Consider the following 21,894-nt stretch of genomic DNA (forward strand, 5'->3'; position numbering starts at 1 on the left):
CTAGTTTTAATAACTTTGTACACTGCAGGATAGCTTGTGAATTTACTCCAGGTGTAACTAAAGACTTATTTAAGAGTTGATTGTATTTCAAATCATTGATCCAAATCTCTGAAGTTTACCTCTGAATTGTAGTCGAGTAAAAGTACAAAGTAGCATAAAAGGAAAACCTTCAAGTAAAGTACAAGTATCCCAAAATTGTACTTAAGTACAGTAGTGGGGGAAATGCACTTAGTGGCTTCCCACCTGCATATCACTGAGTATTATCTAGCCTGGCTACAGTTTTTTAGAAGTTATTGGTTGAGTGTTTTCATTAATGTTCGTACGTAACACAATGAAGTTGCAGACTTTAAACTGGAACAGAAATCTTAATTAAACATTTGTACCTAGTTTGACATTGTGGTCAAAGTTACATAATCTGTTTGTAAGTGCATGTATATATTAACCTTGGGATGGTGTGTTCACTGACAGTAGGAAGCTCTGACATCTATGTGACAGTGCTGTTTAGAAGGTGCTGTCAAACCTAAATTAATTACCGATTCATTTCCATGGGGAAGTAGGGACTAACATTTGTTTCCCACCCTGATTTGACCCCGCCTAACGTGAGTTCAAATCTGGTGACACTGTCCCCATTGTCCATCTAATTTGAGAGAAGGGAAGATTGACATGTTGTTAAGGAAGTATTGATTGTTTATACCACTCATTATATAACCGCATGGTGAAATACGAGAAGTAGAGGAGGAGGGGTGCTACATCGAAGGCAATGAGTGCAATGAAAGGTTGAGGGTAACACATTTTTTTTTTTTTTTTAAATCATGTCTATTGTAGCTAAAATGTTCCTTTGCAATTCTGGTCTGACTATGTTCCGGATGCACGAGGCCACTATATTTATATATCCTGTTCAAAACACTCATGCTAGTTGTCTGTGTAAAAAAGTGAATCAGCAGGAGAATCCTTATAACACAGCTTACATGTATTACTTTCTGGGGGAAAAACTACAATTGTTTTGTCCCCATTTGCATATGTTATGACAAAATCAATGCCAAACATATCATGCACCTGACTGAAAACACAAATGAAACATTCAAAAGCTGCACTGACATAAAATAACCTGCACATGAGGTCGGCTTTGAAAAATGCATGCCATGCTACACGTTGCCCAGGGGTTTTCATTATTACTTTAGATAAAAGCAAGTGCATTCTTCTCGTTCCGTCTGTATCAAGATTTGGTGACTGGAGCTCTACCAAGCCCCTGTTTAGCCTCTGACTACAAACGGAGCAGAATGTGTCTAATAGGTGTAATTAAATTTGATCATATCTGCAGTCCCCTCTTTTCCTCCCACTCTATCCCCAGGGATGACATCAAATTAAAATGAGGCTTTGTGAAAACATTTACAAAAAGCAATATAAACAATATGGTTTAAAGTGGTTGAATTGTTGCCTGTAGGCTGATTAGAAAATATCTATGTTTCCCTTATGAGCTACACATTTTAAAACTTTTTTTTATTGTTATATCATAACTTAGTACTTTTTTTTTAACATATGTAACATTAAGCTGTCTGTGGCTCTTTCCTGCTCTAACGATGCAAAGTCCCCTCTGTGGGACTAATACAGGTATTCTGATTCTGAAGCTAGAACTTGGATTATTCTGGTTAAAATGGGAATGTAGAATAAAGCTGATTCCTCTTTGTCTTAAAAAAGTTGTGCAGGACTCAGACTGAGTCCTAAAACCCTGAAAAGAGTTAGCATTGTACTAAACAAATGGTGTTAATATGTTGAGTTACTCCTGCTTAACAAAACGTAAAATAATCATAAAGGCTTGCTTGCCTCCGAACCTTTCTTTTTGGTATCCATGAGTGACTGTGATTGGCTGTTGCTTTAGTACAAAATCCAATGGAAAACCCCATTGACTATTTGACGAGGGAGACCTTTGGATGCTAATTTCCTTGTCAGCCTACAGAAGTACGTCATCCATGTACCATTTTATGGCTCGTGAAAAGTGTTGAAATTGAGACTACAGGTGAGCCTTTTGCCGTACTGAGCCTTATTGCAGAAACCAAGCAGCATTGATGATGACTACAGGATGGCCTTACATGGTTTTATGCAGCTCAGCCACCAAAACAGAAACACTTCTCTGTAGCATTTCCAGCTAACAAGAACTTACTGTCAAACTTTCTCTTGTTGGAAAACAAAACCTGACTGCCCCTAATGTCCCAGAACAGACAGTAAGTGGCCTACTTGTGCGAGTCCTCCAGCCTGTATTGTGCTCAACAGTATGTGGTTGTTTAAGTGATTCCACCCCCCCCCCCCACACTCTTTCATGCATGCTTGATAGGCCGACAGCCATAAAAGATCTACTCATGTGGCTATACCACACCACTATCCTCTTATAGATGCAGATAGTCAGGGGGCGGGTCGTGTACCATACACCTGATGGCTATCTAAGTAAGATGAGTGTATTTGTGAACAGCTGAGAAGATTACTGGCCTATCATACAGTGTACAAAACAATCAGATGTCAGATGAAAGTGGCCATGACTTGTTGCTATTGCATAAAAGAAGGTGATGCATGTTATAGCACTCATAAATATGCATTTCTGTTTTATGGTTCATATCCAAAAATACTTGTGATAGTGTAGTGAAACATAAGGCTGCTCGGCTAAAATAAGAATACATTTGACAGATTATATGACCTAGAGCTAACATACATAGTCAAAAAGACTAAAGATTTTAAAGCATATTTGAAAATATCCTGGTTCCAGTTTCTAAAATGTGAATACTCCTGTCTTTTTGTTATGGTAAACTAACTATCTTAGCATTTTGGGCTGTTGGTTGATGAATCTATTTGCTGATTGACCGAAGGATTAATCACTCGCTAAAGCAGTAATGAGCAGAGGGCATCCTAAAGCCTGATATCCATGAGTGACTGTGATTGGCTGATGGCTCTGAATGTGACCAAGAGTAACCTCGAGCTACTACGGGTCACAAGCAGAAGATTACTCAGACGGACAAAAGCATACGCAAGCACTCCCAGAAGCCGTCTATATTCTACAGCTAACACACACCGGGATTATTAAGATACTCACCCTTAGCTAATGTACTACGCAGTAATAAACACCATCTCTGCACTCTGCGTGTGTGTAGCTATGTTTTTTATTTTGTTTTATGCCTCTCGGTTGTTGTCTTATTATGGCACCAGTGACAGTGTGTTAGCAATGTTTTATGATAACAGTGGATGGAGACGTCCTTGTGCTTGTACATAACCGAGCATATGAGGACGCTTTTTGTGTATTCCCTAGCGCAACATTCACATAGTGATCAGGCCTTGAGATGCATCCCCCCCCCTTTCTCCGCCTCCTCCTGTCCTCTCTTTTTGATCCTTTCATTTTCCTTTTGAAAATGTTGTGTATGGACTGGAGAAAGAAAAAAACTTAAAAAATAAATAAATATAAGAAAGGTAGCCTAGAGAACACTGAAAATGAAATGAAAAGAGGCGAGGGTTGGCATGTAATGGCCTTTTTAAATAACAGCTTAGTTCATATGAATTATGACCGACTGTGGTTCATAAATATTACAGCTTTCTTTCGGACTGAATAGAGCGTGATTTGTTTATTGCAGTTATTAATCGAACTCTGAATGAAAATGTCAAAGTGTTCGACGTTTTTCCGATCGATAAATGTGTTTTCGATGCTTTCATTAGTCGCTATTGTTCTGGGTAGATTTTTCTGCTGGATAACCGCGGGTGGCTCGTTGCTCACTGAGCTGCAGCAGCAAGGCTGGTTCAGGTGCTTGTTGTGAGAACAGATTTCATTATGACAGGTGTCTTGACAAGAGAAGGGGAGTGTTTATCGAAGCTGCCACTCACCATGTTTCCACTCAGCCCTCAGGAAGGAAAGGTCAAATCACCTCTGCAATTTCCACTTATGTGTCCCCATGTGGGTGGGTTATCAACATGTGGAAGTCAAATGTGGTCTCTCTTTTTCTCGTCTCAGTCCCTCCTACACAGATAATGTGAAGTTTTGTGTGGATAAAAAAAGTACAAAAGTTACTGACTCTAGGGCCTGTAGGGCTGCGTCATTGCAACAAAATAGTCCTAATTGAGCTGATATTGTAATTGCAATATTATAGGGAATGACCACTTTTGAGAAATTATTTACATTAACATTAAGAAATATAATATAAATGATGAACTGTGCCAAACACAGGTTTTGTATTTAGTTTGTAGAATAGTGTATGCAGGCCAGGACTTCTCTACAGCACCATATTCAAATAATATCTTTACATATTTTGCTTTTTTCAAATATTGCTCACTGTGATTTGGATATTGCACCATATCGCGACTTACGAACTTTTTTAAATCTATAAATTAAAAATCATTTCATTATGGACCCTCATGGCAAAAACTCAATGTTGAATTTAGCTCTAGTGTATTCTTTCTCTGCTTGTAAATGCATCATCTAATAATCCAGGAAGTCATCAGAATAAAGTGTTACAATTATTTAGTAGCCTGATCCCAAGATCATTGGAGATGGAGAGATTAAGCTTTTTTTAGGACTGTTCTAAGATTTTTGGACATTGGTCATGTTAGTGTGCAGTCAAACAAGCCTTTTTTATACAGGCAGATACATAACCAACTGTAGTAAAACGTCACTAGAAAGTTACGCATCGTCCTTCCTGATTGGGGACTGCATTTATATCCTTAAAGAATCGAGGGGGCAAGGGTTGATTTTTAAACGGGTTTTGGGATGTACCCTTTGTGTTCATATGAGATGAAAGTGACTGGTGTGATGCCTCCCTTATGTTTCAATCAATCAGAAAAGATCTCAGACAATATACATTTTTGTAGTTTGACAGCCAGTCAAGCAGATTAAGTAATCTGAGGGATTAAACCAAGGAGAGCGACCCTTAATCCTTTCCCAAATGACAAATCACAGCAGTCAAAAATCGACATGTTCACGTTGACTGCACACTGTGTAGCTTAGCTTCTGAAAAGGCAGGCGGATTGTTTTGACAATGTGGTGACATACTGCGGTCGGCCATATTTATGCTACAGCCTCCTTGTATAGGAGTACTACAGGCCCAGGGGAATCTCACTGTTGTTTCATTCAGTCAGCATTTCTTATTAAAGAAAGCTTTTAATGGGGTTGTTGGCTATTAGGCAACACTTTTGGGTGCATTCAGAGTTTAATAGGCCAATACGACATTTGTGATCCAGTGGCAGTGTTTGCTTGCAGATGCCGTAACAGTTTGGCACCTGTTCTGGTCTAAAAATGGCTCCTACAGTATATGGATGCTTATCGCACATTTGTACTGGTTCAATACTGACTTTAATGAGAATTAAAGAGGTCATCAATCCTATTTTTACATTGTTTCTATCAGTGAGAACTACTCCTAATGCCGTCTGCATGTTGCAAACAATTCAGTAGCTTAACTCCTGTGATACGGGATGACAGAAAACAGCACCCCTGCTATATCTGTCACCATTAGCTCAGCGCTTGATACCAAAACACAAGCTCTAAGCCTTTTACCACCTCGCACATCCACTGCCACCGCTCCTGCTATGGAAATGAAATCAATACAAGAGGTGATGAGATGTGCTGCTGTCAACTGTTTGCCACAGGAGTGAAAGGATGTGGTCTTTATTTCTCTAACAGGGTTACTGGTTCCTTCTTCCTGTGTAGGCCAAAGGGGAAAGCACAATCACTGACAAGGTTAGCGCTTCGATGGCTTCAGAGGTTATGTCATTATGTTACCTTGAGGAAGGTTTACAGAGGGGAAAAAAGCTGGATTAAAATGGATGGATTAGGTGGAATATTGGACTGAGTAGGGAGTTTACAGTGCTCAGAGTACAAAATAAAATACCAATAAGTCTTTGACCTCATCAGAGGTCACTGTTTCATGAAGTCACAGTTTGTTTTGTGGAAGTCACTGTCTAAAGCGATCCGTTTGAAGAGGTGGAATTAAGTGTTCAAACTGAGCATCGAATAAACATGATGACAGTTATTTAAAGTGGACCTATCATGCTATATTTGATTAATATAGTGTAGGACCATACCTATATAAGGCTATTTATACTTTTTATTTTTCAAAATACCAAACAGATCATGCATTTTAGCCATTCCTCATTTCGCTCAATTTAACAGTCTTTGCATAGGCTGATTCTGTGAGAACAGCACCATCTACAGGCCTGGCATATGTACTACAGCGTCTCCAGCGCTTTCGAACGGCAATGTCCGTGGCTGTCTCCTCCTGATTGGTGGAGTTGGCCCAATAGCCGTAGCGCCACTTCTGTGACGTCATAGAAGTGTTCAAATCTGGATCAGTCTGTATCAGATCCGTTGCAGCCCCTTTTTAAGAGATTTGGGTATGGAGGAAAATAGAGAGGGTTGTGTTTTCTGACACTTGGTGAGTTCCTTGGAACACCGGGAACACATATTCATGTAGAAAAGACGTACAAAAGTGCATTTTGCATGATAGGTCACCTTTAAGTTTATTTTTACTTTTGGGTTGTTGGATCGGTTGGTCCATCACTGTTTTTCAGACAACATTCTGGTGACATTCAAATGCTCTATGGTAATTTCCATATTATGTCACCTTCATCAAATGTGCATTTCACGATTATGTCCAAAATGATAATCACAACAATTTTGATCAATCTTGATAAATCGTTGAATTTTTAGAAACATGTAATGCACAGTCGATCATGTTCATTTCATTTTTCGTAGCCAAAAAAATTGCAAACATGATTGGTATTCAGTTCATCGTGTGCCCTAGGTATTGTGAATGGTACCCACTTCAATCATTTTACCACACAGTCATACTAACGACAGCCCCCTGTGTTTCGTGTCCCCTCAGGGTTGCCGTCCGCCATGTTAAGGTAAAGCCCAGGTGCGCGGTGTTGACCATGCTAAAGCGCCTGGACAAGATCCGCTTCAGAGGCCCCAGGACGAGAGAAGACTTCCCGGATCTGGCCGAGTCGCCGCCCGCCTCCGACAACGAATGTAGCGACGAAGTGCAGCTGAAGCCCAGACCATCTCTGCGAGAGACTGAGGAGATCCTGCGAGACCCTGTGAGTGCTCAACGTGTGTGTGTGTGTGTGTGTGTGTGTGTGTGTGTGTGTGTGTGTGTGTGTGTGTGTGTGTGTGTGTGTGTGTGTGTGTGTGTGTGTGTGTGTGTGTGTGTGTGTGTGTGTGTGTGTGTGTGTGTGTGTGTGTGTGTGTGTGTGTGTGTGTGTGTGTGTGTGTGTGTGTGTGTGTGTGTGTGTGTGTGTGTGTGTGTGTGTGTGTGTGTGTGTGTGTGTGTGTGTGTGTGTGTGTCATTTGCTGTTTCTTGGAAAAGCGGGATTATAATTTTTTTATTTTTTTCATGAATTTCACCCTTAGTTCCCTCTTTCGCTTGATGTCTTTGACTGTCCCTTTTGAGTAAAGGGTTATCTCTCTTTTGTCTTCATTACACATTTAACCTTGAAAGGCAGCGTTTCTTTTCAAATTTACACATGAATTATTCTGTCTGAAAAGAATGCTCTGCCCTCAGTGTGACTCCAGAAAAACAACAACAAAGCAGCGATGGAATATGCAGTAGCTGCTTTTTCAAACGTTCTGTTGTTGGAGGATCCTAAACTAGCTTAATGCATTTTTAGGAAACTTTGTTATTTTATTCAAACCCACTTAGTTGTTACTTGGTAGGGAGGAAGTGATGCAAGGAAGGGTCGTCATTATAAAGATATACGGAGGAGATGAAAGCAATACAGAGACATGGAGACATGGAATAGAGATGGCAATAAACAGCAGTCTAGAGCAGAAATGTTGAAAGCTGTGGAGAGACGAACACATTGGATCCAGGGAAGGGAGTGAAAATAAAAGCGGAGGAAAGATTAAAAAGTGATAAAGGAAGCTAGAGGGCCGTGATCGAGCCTCTGAAGATTGGCATCTGAGGAGTCTAGAGGGGAGGAGACGGACAAGATGAACTGGAAATGATGAGAAAGGACAAACTCACCAGCTCGACATGAAAATCAGATCATGCTTTCTTGAAATCTCTACTTCCCACGCATGGTACTGTTCATATTTCATGAAATATTTTACTCTGTCTTATCTTTGTGGCTCTGTAAAACAGCCGTAATGTCGCCACCATCATGCACATGGAGTGATGGGAAGAATGGAATGGAAACACAGATTAGACCAGATAATTATATCATTTCCTGAATGAAGACAATACCGATCTCTGCCTCACTTTCTTTCTTTGCAAGTCATCAAATAAACATCTGTTGCTGTTGAGTTTAGGTCAGTGATCTAGCTGGCCATTTTTGCATATTCTATCCATTCTACATGCATGCACAGACTTGTGCCTTCGGTCATGCACAGACAGGTGTATGTGTGTAGTCTGTATGTTTTCACCTGCGTTAAACCCATCCCACTGGAACAACATCGGCTACATCACGGTGCTGATGACTCACACTTTGTAGCCTCAAAATAGACCAAGCTAGCACCCATCCCTGCTGGGAAACCCACGCCACACACACACACACACACACACACACACACACACACACACACACACACACACACACACACACACACACACACACACACACACACACACACACACACACACACACACACACACACACACACACACACACACACACACACACACACACACACACACTATTGAGGCATGCAGTCTCTCCCTCATACAGCATTCTGTTGCATTTAATATAGAAAAGCTGCCTCTCTGTTGGCTGAACTCTCATATTCCCTGCCTTTCAGAAGTCCCAGACACAGTCCGGCGGCACCAGATTCAAATAACCTGCCTCTGAACGTCACCTTCATTACCTCATACGGTAAAAGGGAGACAGAGTGTGCCCTTGTGCTGCATGCACTGGGACCTTTTGACAAACTAGCCTGTGACGTCCATACTAAATAGGCTGAATATCACCGGGCAGATGGTGTTTAGTCGTTGCACAGACAACTGCATGCAACCTCACTGGCCTCTGCTGCTCCATCAGGTGGCTGCCTCCATGCATTTGTGGTACTTAGTATCATCTCCCTCATTATCTATAGTACATGCAGACAGGTAATGTGCAGGTTAGGACAATGCTCAATAATAACGTAGGAATAAACTCTAACGTTGCTACTAGGATTTTACAATCCCATAGAAATATCATAAACTCAATTACTATGGTTGTACAATGAATAATGAGCAACATAGATATACATGTATTTCCAGATTCTTTCTTGTTGAATGGATACATTTTATTATTTTAATTCCCATAAAGCTACAATACCATTTATTTAAACGAACATTACGATGCACCTCAGCCAACCATCAGTGCTGAGCCGCCCTTTAATTTGCAGCTCGGTGCAGAAGTCAGTGCTCTCAGTGGGTCATTAATGTTAGAGCCTGTCATCGTATCCGCAGAATTTAAGACTAATTCTCTTATCAGTTTCATCGTCAGGGCCAAGGAACAACTCTATAATGGCAAAAAAACGAAAATCTTTAACAGTTCTGGATAGAAATGTCTCAATTTCGTAGCAATCTAAAGTTAAACCGCATGTTGTTTCTAATGGGGTTTGCATGTATCCACCACAGCGTACATAAGAAATAGATCAACCACATAGATTTTCTGCCAGCTTGCAATACAGAGCTGTGGATTGCAGCCTTGCAGCTGATGCCGGATGATTGTCTTTACCATGAAGACTGCTGCAAACCTCCCTGGTGGTGATTCTTTGTGTTTTGGCTTTCTATTTATCTACTATTTTTAAAGTGATAATATTTGAATGTTCAAATGTAGCTGGTTTGCCCCGCTGGTTTAGTATCTGCAACATACCTGACGTCTTCTTGGATAGTGTGGACACAACAAAAAGTCAGACAACTTCAGTGTTTACAGGAAATCTGTTTTGTTGGCGAGAAAGATGTATGGTTTCTCAGAAAAGTGAAAGTAGAACAGGCAGTTAAGATAAAATAATGTGTCAAAAAACTAAAACCACACTGTCAGAATTTCATGCATCAGCAGAAGATTTGTCAGTATCTCTAAAAGCTTTTCTTTTATATTTATCTCAATTTAACTGTTATGTAGATCAGGGGTTCCCAAACTTTGCCATGCCAAGAACCCCCATATAGCATTATGCTCTGGCGGGGACCCCCCTGTTGCAATTTTTTTTTTTTTTTTAAATGATGTGTACAAGTGCCTCGCGATGGAGCATGCATTGTGTTGCCACTACATTTGGAGCCTTCTGCCTGATCAAAGCTGTCACTCTGCTTTTTTTGCCTGTCATAGCCGCACTGCCCCATCTGAACACACACCCACACAACGAGACCAGTCACGTCCATTTGAGATGATGTACTCATCTAAAACTTGGAAAATGTCTCTTCATGTGGTCCTACCTTCCAGTGCTTTGCAAAATAATATTTCCTCAACAAAGTTGTCTTCTGAAATAAATCTGATGTATGCAAGCAATTCTGCGACATTTGCTACATCCGTGCTCTCATCCAGCTGCAGAGCGAAACATTCACTAGCTCTCACTTGCTCCAAAAGCTGAGCAGATACTCAGTAGCGGCAGCTCGATTCTGATTGGCTTGAAGGGCGGTCGTGTGATTCAAAAACAAAAAATATTAAAAAGATTGGCATCAAAGGACACATAGATTGATATACAGTTATTAATAAAAAAAACAAACAAAACATGTAAACTTTAAAAAAAAATCCTGTTTCCCTCAAACTTTGTGTGACCCCCTTGGCGCCCCCCCGGGGGGTCGGGGCCCCCACTTTGAAAAACACTGATGTAGCATAAAGACAGGCAATAAACACTAGATTCCCTCATATTATTTTACTTGTATTTCTACATATATGTGGTCTGACTTGCGTTTTCTGTGGCAGCCCGATATCTTTGTTAATTCTTGGTTGATTTAACAACTTCCACCAGCCTGCTAGAGCAACAATTTGGCAAACATGGGAAAGGGATCCTGTGGTTTTGTGTTTTTTACGAGGAAAACAAAGTTTCGTAATAGCACCTTCTCTACTGCCCTTCCCGCTGTGAGACACATCGAGCATCATGAGAAAGTTTCAGGCTCAGCAATCACACGCCTTTTCCCAACAAAGGAGAAAGTATGTGAGATCCCTCGAGCTCATCTTTCTCTAGGATAAACCAGACATTTCTGTGTCAGGCCTGCACTGAGGCAACCCCACAAACATTGTGCTTCTAGAGGCCGAGGACAGAGACGAAGTAGAAGAAGAAGAAGAATGGATTGAGGATAAAAAAGATGACTGAGGAGAGGGATATCAGTCAGTCAGTGGAAGTCTATAAACAAGAGGAACAAATGGTGACCAGACTCGGACAGTTCAATCAGTCCTGCCATCATTTTAAAAGTGACGTTTCTGTCGCTGCAGTCACAGCCGTCGCTAAACAGGCAAAAAAAAAGTATTTGAAGAAGTAATGCTATCATTTTGAAATCAATACAATTATGTTAATAACGATTAATTTGTGTGAAACGTTGATTCATTTACTAAGTAGACATGTAGTGAGTGGAATAATGTGGAGCTAGCCGGTCATTTTTTGCGAATACTACCACGACAGGGTGACCAGAACCCCCGACACATGACTGCCTTGCTGTAGGTTATCCCTCACATACAGTATGTACTTTACTCGCATAGCTTTTCCTTTACTTGTTTCTTTTGTCGTGGGCGATACACTGACTTTGTTCTAGTAGAAATGACAGAAAGATAAGCGGAGGTGTTGATTGAGACTTATTTGCAATTTAGATTTCCTAATGCAATGTAGAAAATTAGTATTCTACACCAGGCCGAAGGGATAAGTCTTACATTTATAATCGGTTTTGCTCAGTGACCTTACGTCCACCTTGAGCAGAACTAACAGCTACATAATCAAAAACGTGGGAGTGGACTGAAGCGAAGTTAAATCGCTTAAATTACAAGTTGTGATGCTTTAACGCTTTCAATCGTAGAATACAAAGTCATGGTAAAGATACTGGAGGTTGGAGGAGGCAGAGGGGGGAATACGATAATTCAACAGCCGATTATCGTCCTCGGTGACGTCAGTGCTTGACCTACTTTTCATTACAGGAGGCGCTGACTGAGATTTGATTACCTCATTAAATAACATGAACTTGAACGTCCTGTCCTTATTGAGTTGCATTCTGGCAACCAACCACAGAGCTGTGGCTGATCATCGTAATGCAGCAAAAGTTCTTTACACTCCCGCCGCCTGCTCCCGACATTTCATTCACACACCCTCTTTAATCTTTCCGTCTCTATCCTTCACTCAGCATCCTTTTTCCTCTCAGTGACACACTTCCAAAAGAGGCATTTATTTGTCTTCTTTGAAGTGCATCTTTATTCAGGGACACTCTCTCCATCCCTGTCTCCATGTCTCCCCACCCGCTTATCTTGTTAAGCGTTTTGGCTCGCCCCCAAAGCACATTTTTCCGGTCAATGTCAGTTTTGTGCTCTCGCTCTTTCTCCCTCCCTGGCACTCCCGCGCTGCCTCTTTGCGGAGAGCACATCCGCCAAAGGCATTGCGGTGGTGTGTCTACGCAGGGACACACACAAACCCATGCTGTCGGGGAGAAGCTGCTGCAGCCTGTGTGTGTGTGTGTGTGTGTGTGTGTTAGGCTTTTAAAGGACCCTTGCTGTAGTCGAGCAGGAAATTCTCAACCTGCAGTGCTCATCATCTGCTAGCAGCTAGCCGTCTCTCCCCTCCTCTCGCTCTTTTCCTTTCCCCTCCCTCCTCACACTCTGTCCCACATTCCTCTCCTCTCTGACAAAGTCGTCACCTCTCCCTCATTCACTCGATACACCTACACACATGTTGTGTTGCTAGCTGTGTGTGTTAGGGGTTTAAAGCCCTGAGTCACAAGGGTGTGTGAGTCATCAGTGTTGCCGTAGTTGGAGGAAGGGATTCTCCTCTATTTTTCGCCTCCTAGCTCGCTACAGCTGGACTCAGACCGGGATAGGACGCGTCAGTGTGAGTCATGGTGCCATGCTATTCCATATGTGTGTGAGTGTGTGTGTGTTAGATCATATGGGATTCCCCTGCTTGTGTTCTGTTGTTATGAAGTCATTCTAAAACCAAATCTTTTTGTTGTTTTTCTTGTTTGTGGATGCAAATGTTTGTGTGTGTGTGTGTGTGTGTGTGTGTGTGTGTGTGTGTGTGTGTGTGTGTAGGCTGGTTCGGGGTCTCCCACCATGGCTGCGGCCATCCAGGACTTCCAGAGGTCGGAGTCAGACCGACTCAACGAAGTCAAAGGTCACCTGGAAATTGCCTTACTCGAGAAACATTTCCTACGTAAGTATACGCACACGTGCACGCACTCAAAGCAAAGGAACAGTCTAAGAGTATTGCGTTGGGTACGTGTTATGCCAATAACAATTAAATGTGTTGCTCTGTTTCTATTGGTAGTGTTTACTGGTTTTGATTTCCCGCAGAATGCTTTGTCATCTATTTTCAGTTAGAGATTCCCCTCATTACCCAGAATCCCCTTTGCCAGTTATCAGAGAAAAGTCGTGTACTTGTGTCGTTAAAACTGTGGTTATACAGTTTGTTAGGTTGTCTGTCTGCAGCAAAAGTCTAGAGGTAGTGACTTTGTGATGTGGAGATACAGCCTGTTTCTATGATCTCTTATCTATAGCTCCTTTCCGACCAAATGGTGACTGCAGCACGAAGCCTCTGCTTGATGAGAGGCTCTTGTTAAAGTCGGCTGTTGCCGAAATGAAAATCTCTCCTCATCACCCTACGCTGGCTTACTGATGTCTCAGCTATTTATTGTAACAATAAACATGCTCTTGGTTGTGTTTCTTTTGAGAGGGATCAACTTACAGCTTCTAATGAGATCTAGCTCTTGTCTCTAGGGAAGTTCAAAGCACTTTTATGGTAGGTTGATTTGGATAATGGCGAATGAGTGTAATGTTTCTCTTACAGTTCTTATTCTGTGCATCAGCTTTTAAGCTACGAGCATCTTGTGTCTGCTTTGTGGTTTCACAGTCTCGCAGGAGGTTGTGCATAGCGTTCAGCTTCTGTCTGCATCTGGGCTATAGCAGAGCAACATAACACATCATTGTTATGCTTTTTACTTAATGAAATGTGTTGCTCTAGTCTAGTCAAATGTAAAGCTATAATAATACCCAAATGCATCCGTTAGCATTATTTAATTCCACTGCTATTTTCTATTTAAATGATACTGCATTTCATACAGGAATTTCATCCGGTCTTATATTACAAATGTGGGAAAGCTCAATTAACTGCTCCCTGTTATGACAAAACTTCTCTCAAATGATGTTAAAATATAAATCGGCACATGAAGTGAAATGGAATTAAAGGGGCTCATTCAGAAAAATCCTATATTAATCTGACGATAGGGATATTTACAGGGGACACTGCAGATAAATGGCAAAATGAAATATGTAGATTAACATAAAATAAAGAGACAAGCACATTCAAAAAACAAATAAGTACACAACCAAGGTAGAAAAATAAGTAGCAGCATTATCTCAGTAAGTAAACAAATAAAGTTGTCTATGTAGCAGCCAGTAAAAACATCTCTTAGTATCTAAAAAAAGTATATTACTGTTGGGGAAATATTTTCCAAGGCCCATAACTTTGACCCAGTTTATCAGTTCAAACTGTCCTGACTGAGCACATGCACTTGTAACCTTGGCTGCTGTGCTCTCAGTGTTCTTTCTCCCTGTTCCTGCCTCTTGGCGTCAGCTGATAGAGGTGTTATGATTCTATATTGTTATGCACAATGTTGATTGTTCTCTCCGAACTAGCTAAATACATGGGTCTGGGGTAGAGTTCCTCAGAATTTACGTGGCAACTCTCCCGTGCAGTCAGAACCTCTGGCTCTTTGGCTTGTTTTGTGAATTCTCCGGCCGAAGCTCCAAATAAACCGTCAGTGTTTGCCATCAAAGCTCCAGCTGTCCCCGTGTCTCTCTGAGTCCTGACTCCAATTGCTTCAGAAGTTTCTCCCACGATTACCAAATTCAGAAAATATCTTTTGATTGAGGGATTGATTCCACCTCAGCAGTTAGCAGCTAACAGTGCTAACACTAATAGCATTGCGACAGAGCTAACTATGGTAACCTAAGGGGGGAACTGGATTGTGAGCGTTATGCATCCACAACGATGGCGAGGGTCATTATGTTGACATCATTTCGTTGACCTCTTTCTCTGCTCAGAATACCATTATTCCACTCTATTGTTACACGGATAATAGTTATTTGCTGCTATAGTAATGTTCTGAATGTTTTGTAGATAACTTTTTGACTTTACCGATATTTCGAATGTACAGTAACAACAGTTATATCCTGTTTTGCTTACAGTAAGCAACCCAGCCATTCATGAAGCAAGCAGTGCATCCTAAATGACCCTAGAAAAACGTTGTTTATTCATTTAATGTCCTTAATTGCTCAATAGGTTAGTGGAGACCAAAAGCTAAAAGAAGAGTGATTATGGAAATGTAATAAGGGGCTGTCACTGTCGATATGGACTGGATTTTGGGTTAGGGAAAAATGACTTCCTCTCATGGTGTAGTAATAGTGAGACTTTGACCAACCTAAAAGGATCTCATCAAGGGTAGTTTTATGGTGACCTAGGAAAAGTAACTTTGCTGTTATGGATGCAATGTTTGTATTGTATACTAAAGTCCCACAGAATAGAAGTCTAGGGGAGTCCACCAGCTCCTACGGGTCTACCAGCGTATCCAACCTGGTGTCCCATGAGGGGTAGTAGTTGTCCTGTAGCAGCACGTTGACAGTCCCGTGGTGTATGGACTGTGAATTCCCCTCCTCCCCCCTCCCCCTCGACTATGTATGTCTATTCGAGAGAGAGAAAGAGAGAGACAGGAAGAGAAAGTGAAAAGCATAATACCTCAGGCTACGTCCTCTCATAACGGGCTGAATTCATTGTAAAACTGTCAGGATGCTGGTTAAATGAGCTCATCCTTCATGGACCTTTTTTTTTTTTTTTACTGTTTGCCCTTTCATTTCTCCTCATCTCTTTCTTAAAAATAAATCCTCTAAAGCTCTCTCTACCTTTCCCCCCAGATTCTGCCCCACCATTGCTTGGTTTTTTTATTTTTCTCATCGATACCCTTCTCTTCTTTCACATGCTTTTGCTTTCTCTCTGAGACTTTTTTGGAACTCTGGTAACCCCCCATGCTGGCACATAGGCAGTCCACCTGCTGAAACAGCTGTTTCGGTCGTACACATGTTCTTACTCGACCTAAGATGGCAGCCGCTTGGCCTTCTGCACTGGGACTCTGAAGGGGAGGATCGTTCATACACTGCTTTTTTTGGTGTTGATTGGAAAAGGGTAGTAGTACCTCTGGGGAATGTTGTTGTTGTTCCCCCCCCTCCAACCTTACCACAGGAGCTTTGTGTATGTATTCCCTCTGTTGTACCCTTCCTCCTCTCTCACTCTCCGGTGATCCATTTCTCTCATGCCTCTTGTCCGGCCGGTGTAATCGAACTGCTGGGAACACTGAAGCGTTACAATCCATTTCCACCTAATGGAGACTCCGCCCTGCACTGTTTCTACTATTTTCCTTTGCAATCTATTTAAACGTGCACTATGTGTGTGCTGTAGAAAGAACTACATGTGTATTCATGTTTTCAGTTACTTGTTGCCGGGAACCGATGAATAAAGACTAGCTTATATACTGTTCGTCGTTAGCTAGAGCTAATGGGATTAGCAGGGTGAAACAAAAGAGTCCTTGTAGCAAGATATATGGGCTTACGTGTTGTATAACACTTTTCTAGAGCATACAAGAGGTAACGTATAAAAAACAACAACACATTACTCTGAGAATACCAGACATGGTTTGCATATTGACTTCAGATTTAGAAATGCAATGACTTAAAGTTATAATTCTAGGGGAAGCAAATAATCCTTGCTACTCTGTCAGCAGGAACAACTGCTGTGTCTGTTAACAACACAGCTGAACTCACATTGTTTTATCAGTCAGTCAATATTTGTCTCTTTTTCCACAATGCCATGACCCAGTGCGATCTGATTTCATGCTGTACACATGCTACAAGTATTTTTCCAAGACCTCCCGTCTTTATTTACAGCTCAATCTCTCACAGTCTATATGGAAGACAATGTCAGGATTGAAAAGCCAAGCTTGCTTTCAAGTTTCAGTCTAGATGTGACCATCAGCTTAGCAGCTAAAATATCAGGGTTTCATTTAAAGCACGAGTTTGATTCCTCTGTATTGTTTTGGAAAAAGGAGCAAAGTAAATAAGACTCACACCAAACCTTGAAGTGTGTGTTGGTTTGTGCTCTTTCATCAAATGGTTATTTTGTCTGCTTAGATCTCAGAGTGATCTGAGCGTAGGCGTTTTTTCTCTTTCTCTTTCCCTTTCTCTCTCTCGCCCCTTTCCTCTCCGCTGCTTTAAATAAAGCCGGGGCCCACGCTGTATGCTAAAACAAACACACTGCTTAAATATATTGTCTCCTGCCTTCACAGGAGGCACGAGTTTCCATTGTACTTGGATACAATGACCCATGCCATTTCCCTTGGCAGTTCTTGTGATTGACCAGCGCTATTCTTAGCACACTAAATTGGTTAATTTGTAACTATGTTTCCGAACGGGATCACATCGACACAGCCACATACAGTATGCTGTATTAGGGCTTTCTCTACCTTCTTGGTCCTCCTATATTCCAGTCCTCTCCCTCTGTTTGTACTGTATGTACGCTCCCACGTTCCAAAACAGACTAATCAGATTAGTTTAAAAAGCCAGCAGTAGGCTCTCAATAATTTGATAAATGTATATAATTCACCTCATTCTACCTTGACCAGTCTCTTAAGTCTGTCTTGTGTGGGTAAGCTTCAGTAAAAAAAGTGGTTCACTCAAAAACACTTCCCACACCCTTATTGATTCCTAGCTATGGAGATGTTTTTGGTTTGACTTGCCAATGTTTTGTGATCTCTCCACTGAGACCTGAATTCAATACAACTATTAGATTTTTTTTATTTTTGTGGTGCTAAGCATTAAAGTGTGACATTTGGAAATGCACCACCACAGTGTGTGTTTTTCAGAGGCATTGTTGTGGTTACATGTGCAGGATTATCCACAGAATTGCAAAGAGCTGCGGCTCCTGATGAACTTTCTTTAATATGGCTGTAGCAGTAATAACAATGGTTCTGTGCTGCCTTTTTTTTAACCTGTATGCACTAAAGGTGTGCATTATAATTGTTCAGTGTCACGTAAATCTTTCGCAAGCTAAAATACATGCTAATACCACCAAGTTTTTATATTCAATCTATGGTTTTAACATAACATTAAAACGATTTAAGCCTAACCTAGCGTTACTGTAGATTCAGTCTTTCTGTGTTATAGTTATATTAATGGCTGTCATGTTATGGTAATGGTCTTGCTTGTATATGATAATTACATGTCGGCTACTGTGTGGTGGGGCAAGATGACAATATAAATTAGTCAGTTGTCAAAGGATTTTCTCTTACTAGCTAACCTTTTACTATCTCTAAGTACTGTATTAGCCACTACTTGCAATGTAAGCAAATCCGTAGGCAAGTACTGTATGGCCAAACAGGATTAAAATTGTTACATCAATTAATGGATTATAAAAACATACACTCTTGTCAGATTATGTGCAGTGTAAGACATAGACTAGTCATTTGATTTAATAGAAGGAAAAAGTGTTCAGCCTTGATTTAAGGAAGTAAGACATTTCGAGAGTAGCAGAGCCAGTTTCACACATTTTCAAAATGGCCAGTTCATTTTCTTTTCAGGCAAACACTGTGATGTTGAAGATTTATAACAGCAGCCAGAGAAGACACAACACACAGGAGATGTAAATTATTCAGGTGTTTTTCCATAATACTCCCTCCTGGTCTGTGTGTGTGTGTGTGTGTGTCTGTTATGACCAATGTGGGAATATATGGATGTGTTTCTGTGGGAATCGTTGTTTTTCCCTCAAAGACTGCATACCAAGATTAACGATAAGCACTCTGAGGACACAGTTTCCTCGAGCGATAAACCTGTGGTAGCTTTATGGTTGCAGTAATGGATGCACAAATATATGATCAACTAGGATGTGTCCCATGGGTGACGGTGCTGAAGCGACCCTCCTACTGGTGATAAAATAGCAGAGCAGTGGAAATCAGCTCATGTAACTATAAAGTGCCTTTTATTTGTTCTCTCTTGTACTTTTTTTTTTTTTGTATCATTACCTTTTACTCTTACCTCTTTGCTTTTCTCTTTAGCCTCCTTTTTCTTTGCCTTTTTGTTCGTTGTGCTGTTTCGATCCCTGTTTTTTTTTTTACATTACGAAAGCCCGTTTTTTTCCTGTCTACTGATATTAGCAAGCTAAAAAAAGCATAATGACTCAGAAGCACATATTAACTGGACATGATTCGGATTTAACTTTATTTAACTATTATTTTCAACCATGCTCTTCACACTTGGGAGTAGTATGCGGTATAATGTAGTATTGCTGTGCGCTTGCCCTGTGAATACTAAAAATTACAATTAAGTCAATCTTGAATATTTTTTTCTGTTAGTCATTCCTGGACTTGGCAGGCTAAAGTGTGTTTGTCATATTTGAAAGGGGCGCTTTGGATAGCGCTCCAACACATTCTACATAGGCTAAGGAGCGGGACATCTCGAAGTAGTTGACCAATCACTACAGGGCAGGCCAGCTAACCAATCAGAGCAGACTGGGCTCTGGTTTCAGACAGAGGGTGAAAAGAGGAAAAATAAAGAGCTTTTTGAACATTAAAGCATGGAGACATGTCACAGTAGAGACATAAAATACAAATCTGTATCTGGAAATGAGCATAGTAGGGCCCCTTTTATTGTTTCACATTTGTTCGCTGTTATAAATAGACCCTCCTGTTACTGGGTTTATTGGTTTTACTGCTACTAGTTCCATAACATTTGGAAAAAAACTAGATGTGTGTGTAGAGAGAGAAAATATCCTGTTTGAGGTCGTGCATTGAAGGTCACTGCGGGGGAACAGGCTTTGTGCACTACAGTGACTTGCTGATCAATACAGTGTCCTAGCTGCTGCCCTACTTACTTGTGCAGAGGGACACACACACACACACGCACACGCACACATGCACAATGCAGCAGCACAATAATAAGCTAATGGAATCAGTCAGGGACTCTCCCTGCATATATACAATGTGTTCTTGACAATACTAAAGGGTAATCACCGTCCTTGAAAAATAATCTAATATACCAAGTAATTGCTGTTGCGTATATCAAAAAGACAACATGTTTTATTAAATCAAATCAAATCAAGTTTTATTTATATAGCATATTTATAAACGATTTTTGGTCGAGCCAAAGTGCTGTACATATAATAAAAATAGCCTACAGTAGAGAGACTTTACAGCTAATACAATAGCACAGATTGTTCAGAATATCAGTATGAGAAAAAAAACGACACCCTCTGTCCTTAGACCCTCACATCGTACAAGGAAAAACTTCCCGAGAAAACCCCCAGTTTAAAGGGAAAAAAATGGGAGAAACCTCAGGGAGAGCAACAGAGGAGGGATCCCTCTCCCAGGACGGACAGACGTGCAATAGATGCCGTGTGTAAATCAAAGAGATAATACATTTTACAGCATAGGTAGTCCAAATGTTGCATGTGTCTGTAATAAGAAGATGAATCTGCGAAGATGTCAACTACAATCCTGTGGGAGCCTTCAGGGAGGCAGCATGACGAGACCCAGGCAAGACCGCAGAGACAGGTTTAACCGCGACCCGAAGTCCACGACTTAATCCAGAACTCAGGATAGAGGATCCAGGACACAGGACCACAGCAAGAAGATCAGCCTCGACTCCGGATCCCGGTGTAGATATAGACACAAAACACGAAAAAATGTGGCTGGGTTAATCGGAACAAGAGAAAACACAGACACAGACTGACAGACGGAAGAACAAGCACTCCCTTAGAATCGGTCGAGGGCAAAGGGTAGTAAGTAAGAGAGTAAGAAACAGAGGTGGAGAGGCACACTCAGGGAACAAAGTCCCCACTGGAGCCTTAGTTGGAAATTGATGAGAGATAGGGAGGTACGATGTGTCTACGAATCGTAACACTCCCCGGCCAGTCTAAGCCACTCTGCAAACCGTTTCCCTCTAATAAAACCTCGAGAGGTTAGAGAGGGAAAAGGTCTTGGATAAAAGTTATTCTTGATAAGAGAAGCCTAGAAGGCCAGAGTGAAACAGTGAGTTTTAAGTGTTGATTTAAAAAAAACCAGGGTCGCAGCAGCGGGCCCCAGGCTCTTGAATACTCTGCCCCTCCATGTGAGGTACATGGAGGAGTTCGGCTACATAGGCCTTAGCCAGCCAATTTAGGGCTTTGAAAAAGAAATAAAAGGATTTTAAAATCTATTATGAACCGAACTGGAAGCCAGTGCAATGAGGCCAGAATTGGGGTGATGTGGTCACGCTTTTTATGGCCAGTTAGAAGACGAGCGGCTGCGTTCTGCACTAGCTGCAGGCGTCTAATTGTGGCCTAGTCCATACCCACATACAGAGCATTGCAGTAATCCAGTCTCGAGGTAACAAAGGCGTTAATAACCCTTTCTAGGTCTTTAAAAGATAAAAACGACTTGGTCTTAGCCAATAGTCGTATTTATTAAAAAAAAAAAAAAAAAAAAAAAGCAGGTCTTGACTACGGTGCTGACCTGCTAATCAAATTTTAAAAGCGCTATTGAAGGTCACTCCAAGGTTCATGACAGAGGGGAGGATGTTTTTATTGAGGGAGCCCAGAATATCAACCGGAGAGGCTGAAGGTCGGGGTCCAAAAAAGATGACCTCGGTCTTGCTCTCGTTGAGGGTGAGGAAGTTTTGGCTCAGCCAGGATTTAATCTCTGTTAAGCAGTCCATCAACTGCTGTAGTGAGTTGTC

The 21,894-nt window shown here is 41.3% G+C and overlaps 1 protein-coding gene across 2 annotated transcripts in view; it reads left to right on the forward strand.

Moving 5' to 3' along the window:
• Positions 1–21,894, forward strand: part of gramd4a (GRAM domain containing 4a) — a 51,497-nt gene that overhangs the window by 1,083 nt on the left and 28,520 nt on the right. For both annotated transcript variants that reach the window (XM_079654364.1, XM_079654365.1), the window contains exons 2-3: positions 6,852–7,065; positions 13,174–13,294. In XM_079654364.1, coding sequence (XP_079510490.1) covers positions 6,852–7,065; positions 13,174–13,294 — 335 coding nt within the window. The remainder of the gene's footprint in view (positions 1–6,851; positions 7,066–13,173; positions 13,295–21,894) is intronic.

The sequence above is a fragment of the Notothenia rossii genome, assembly GCF_949606895.1.
Source record: "Notothenia rossii genome assembly, chromosome: 10".
NCBI classification, from domain to species: domain Eukaryota; kingdom Metazoa; phylum Chordata; class Actinopteri; order Perciformes; family Nototheniidae; genus Notothenia; species Notothenia rossii.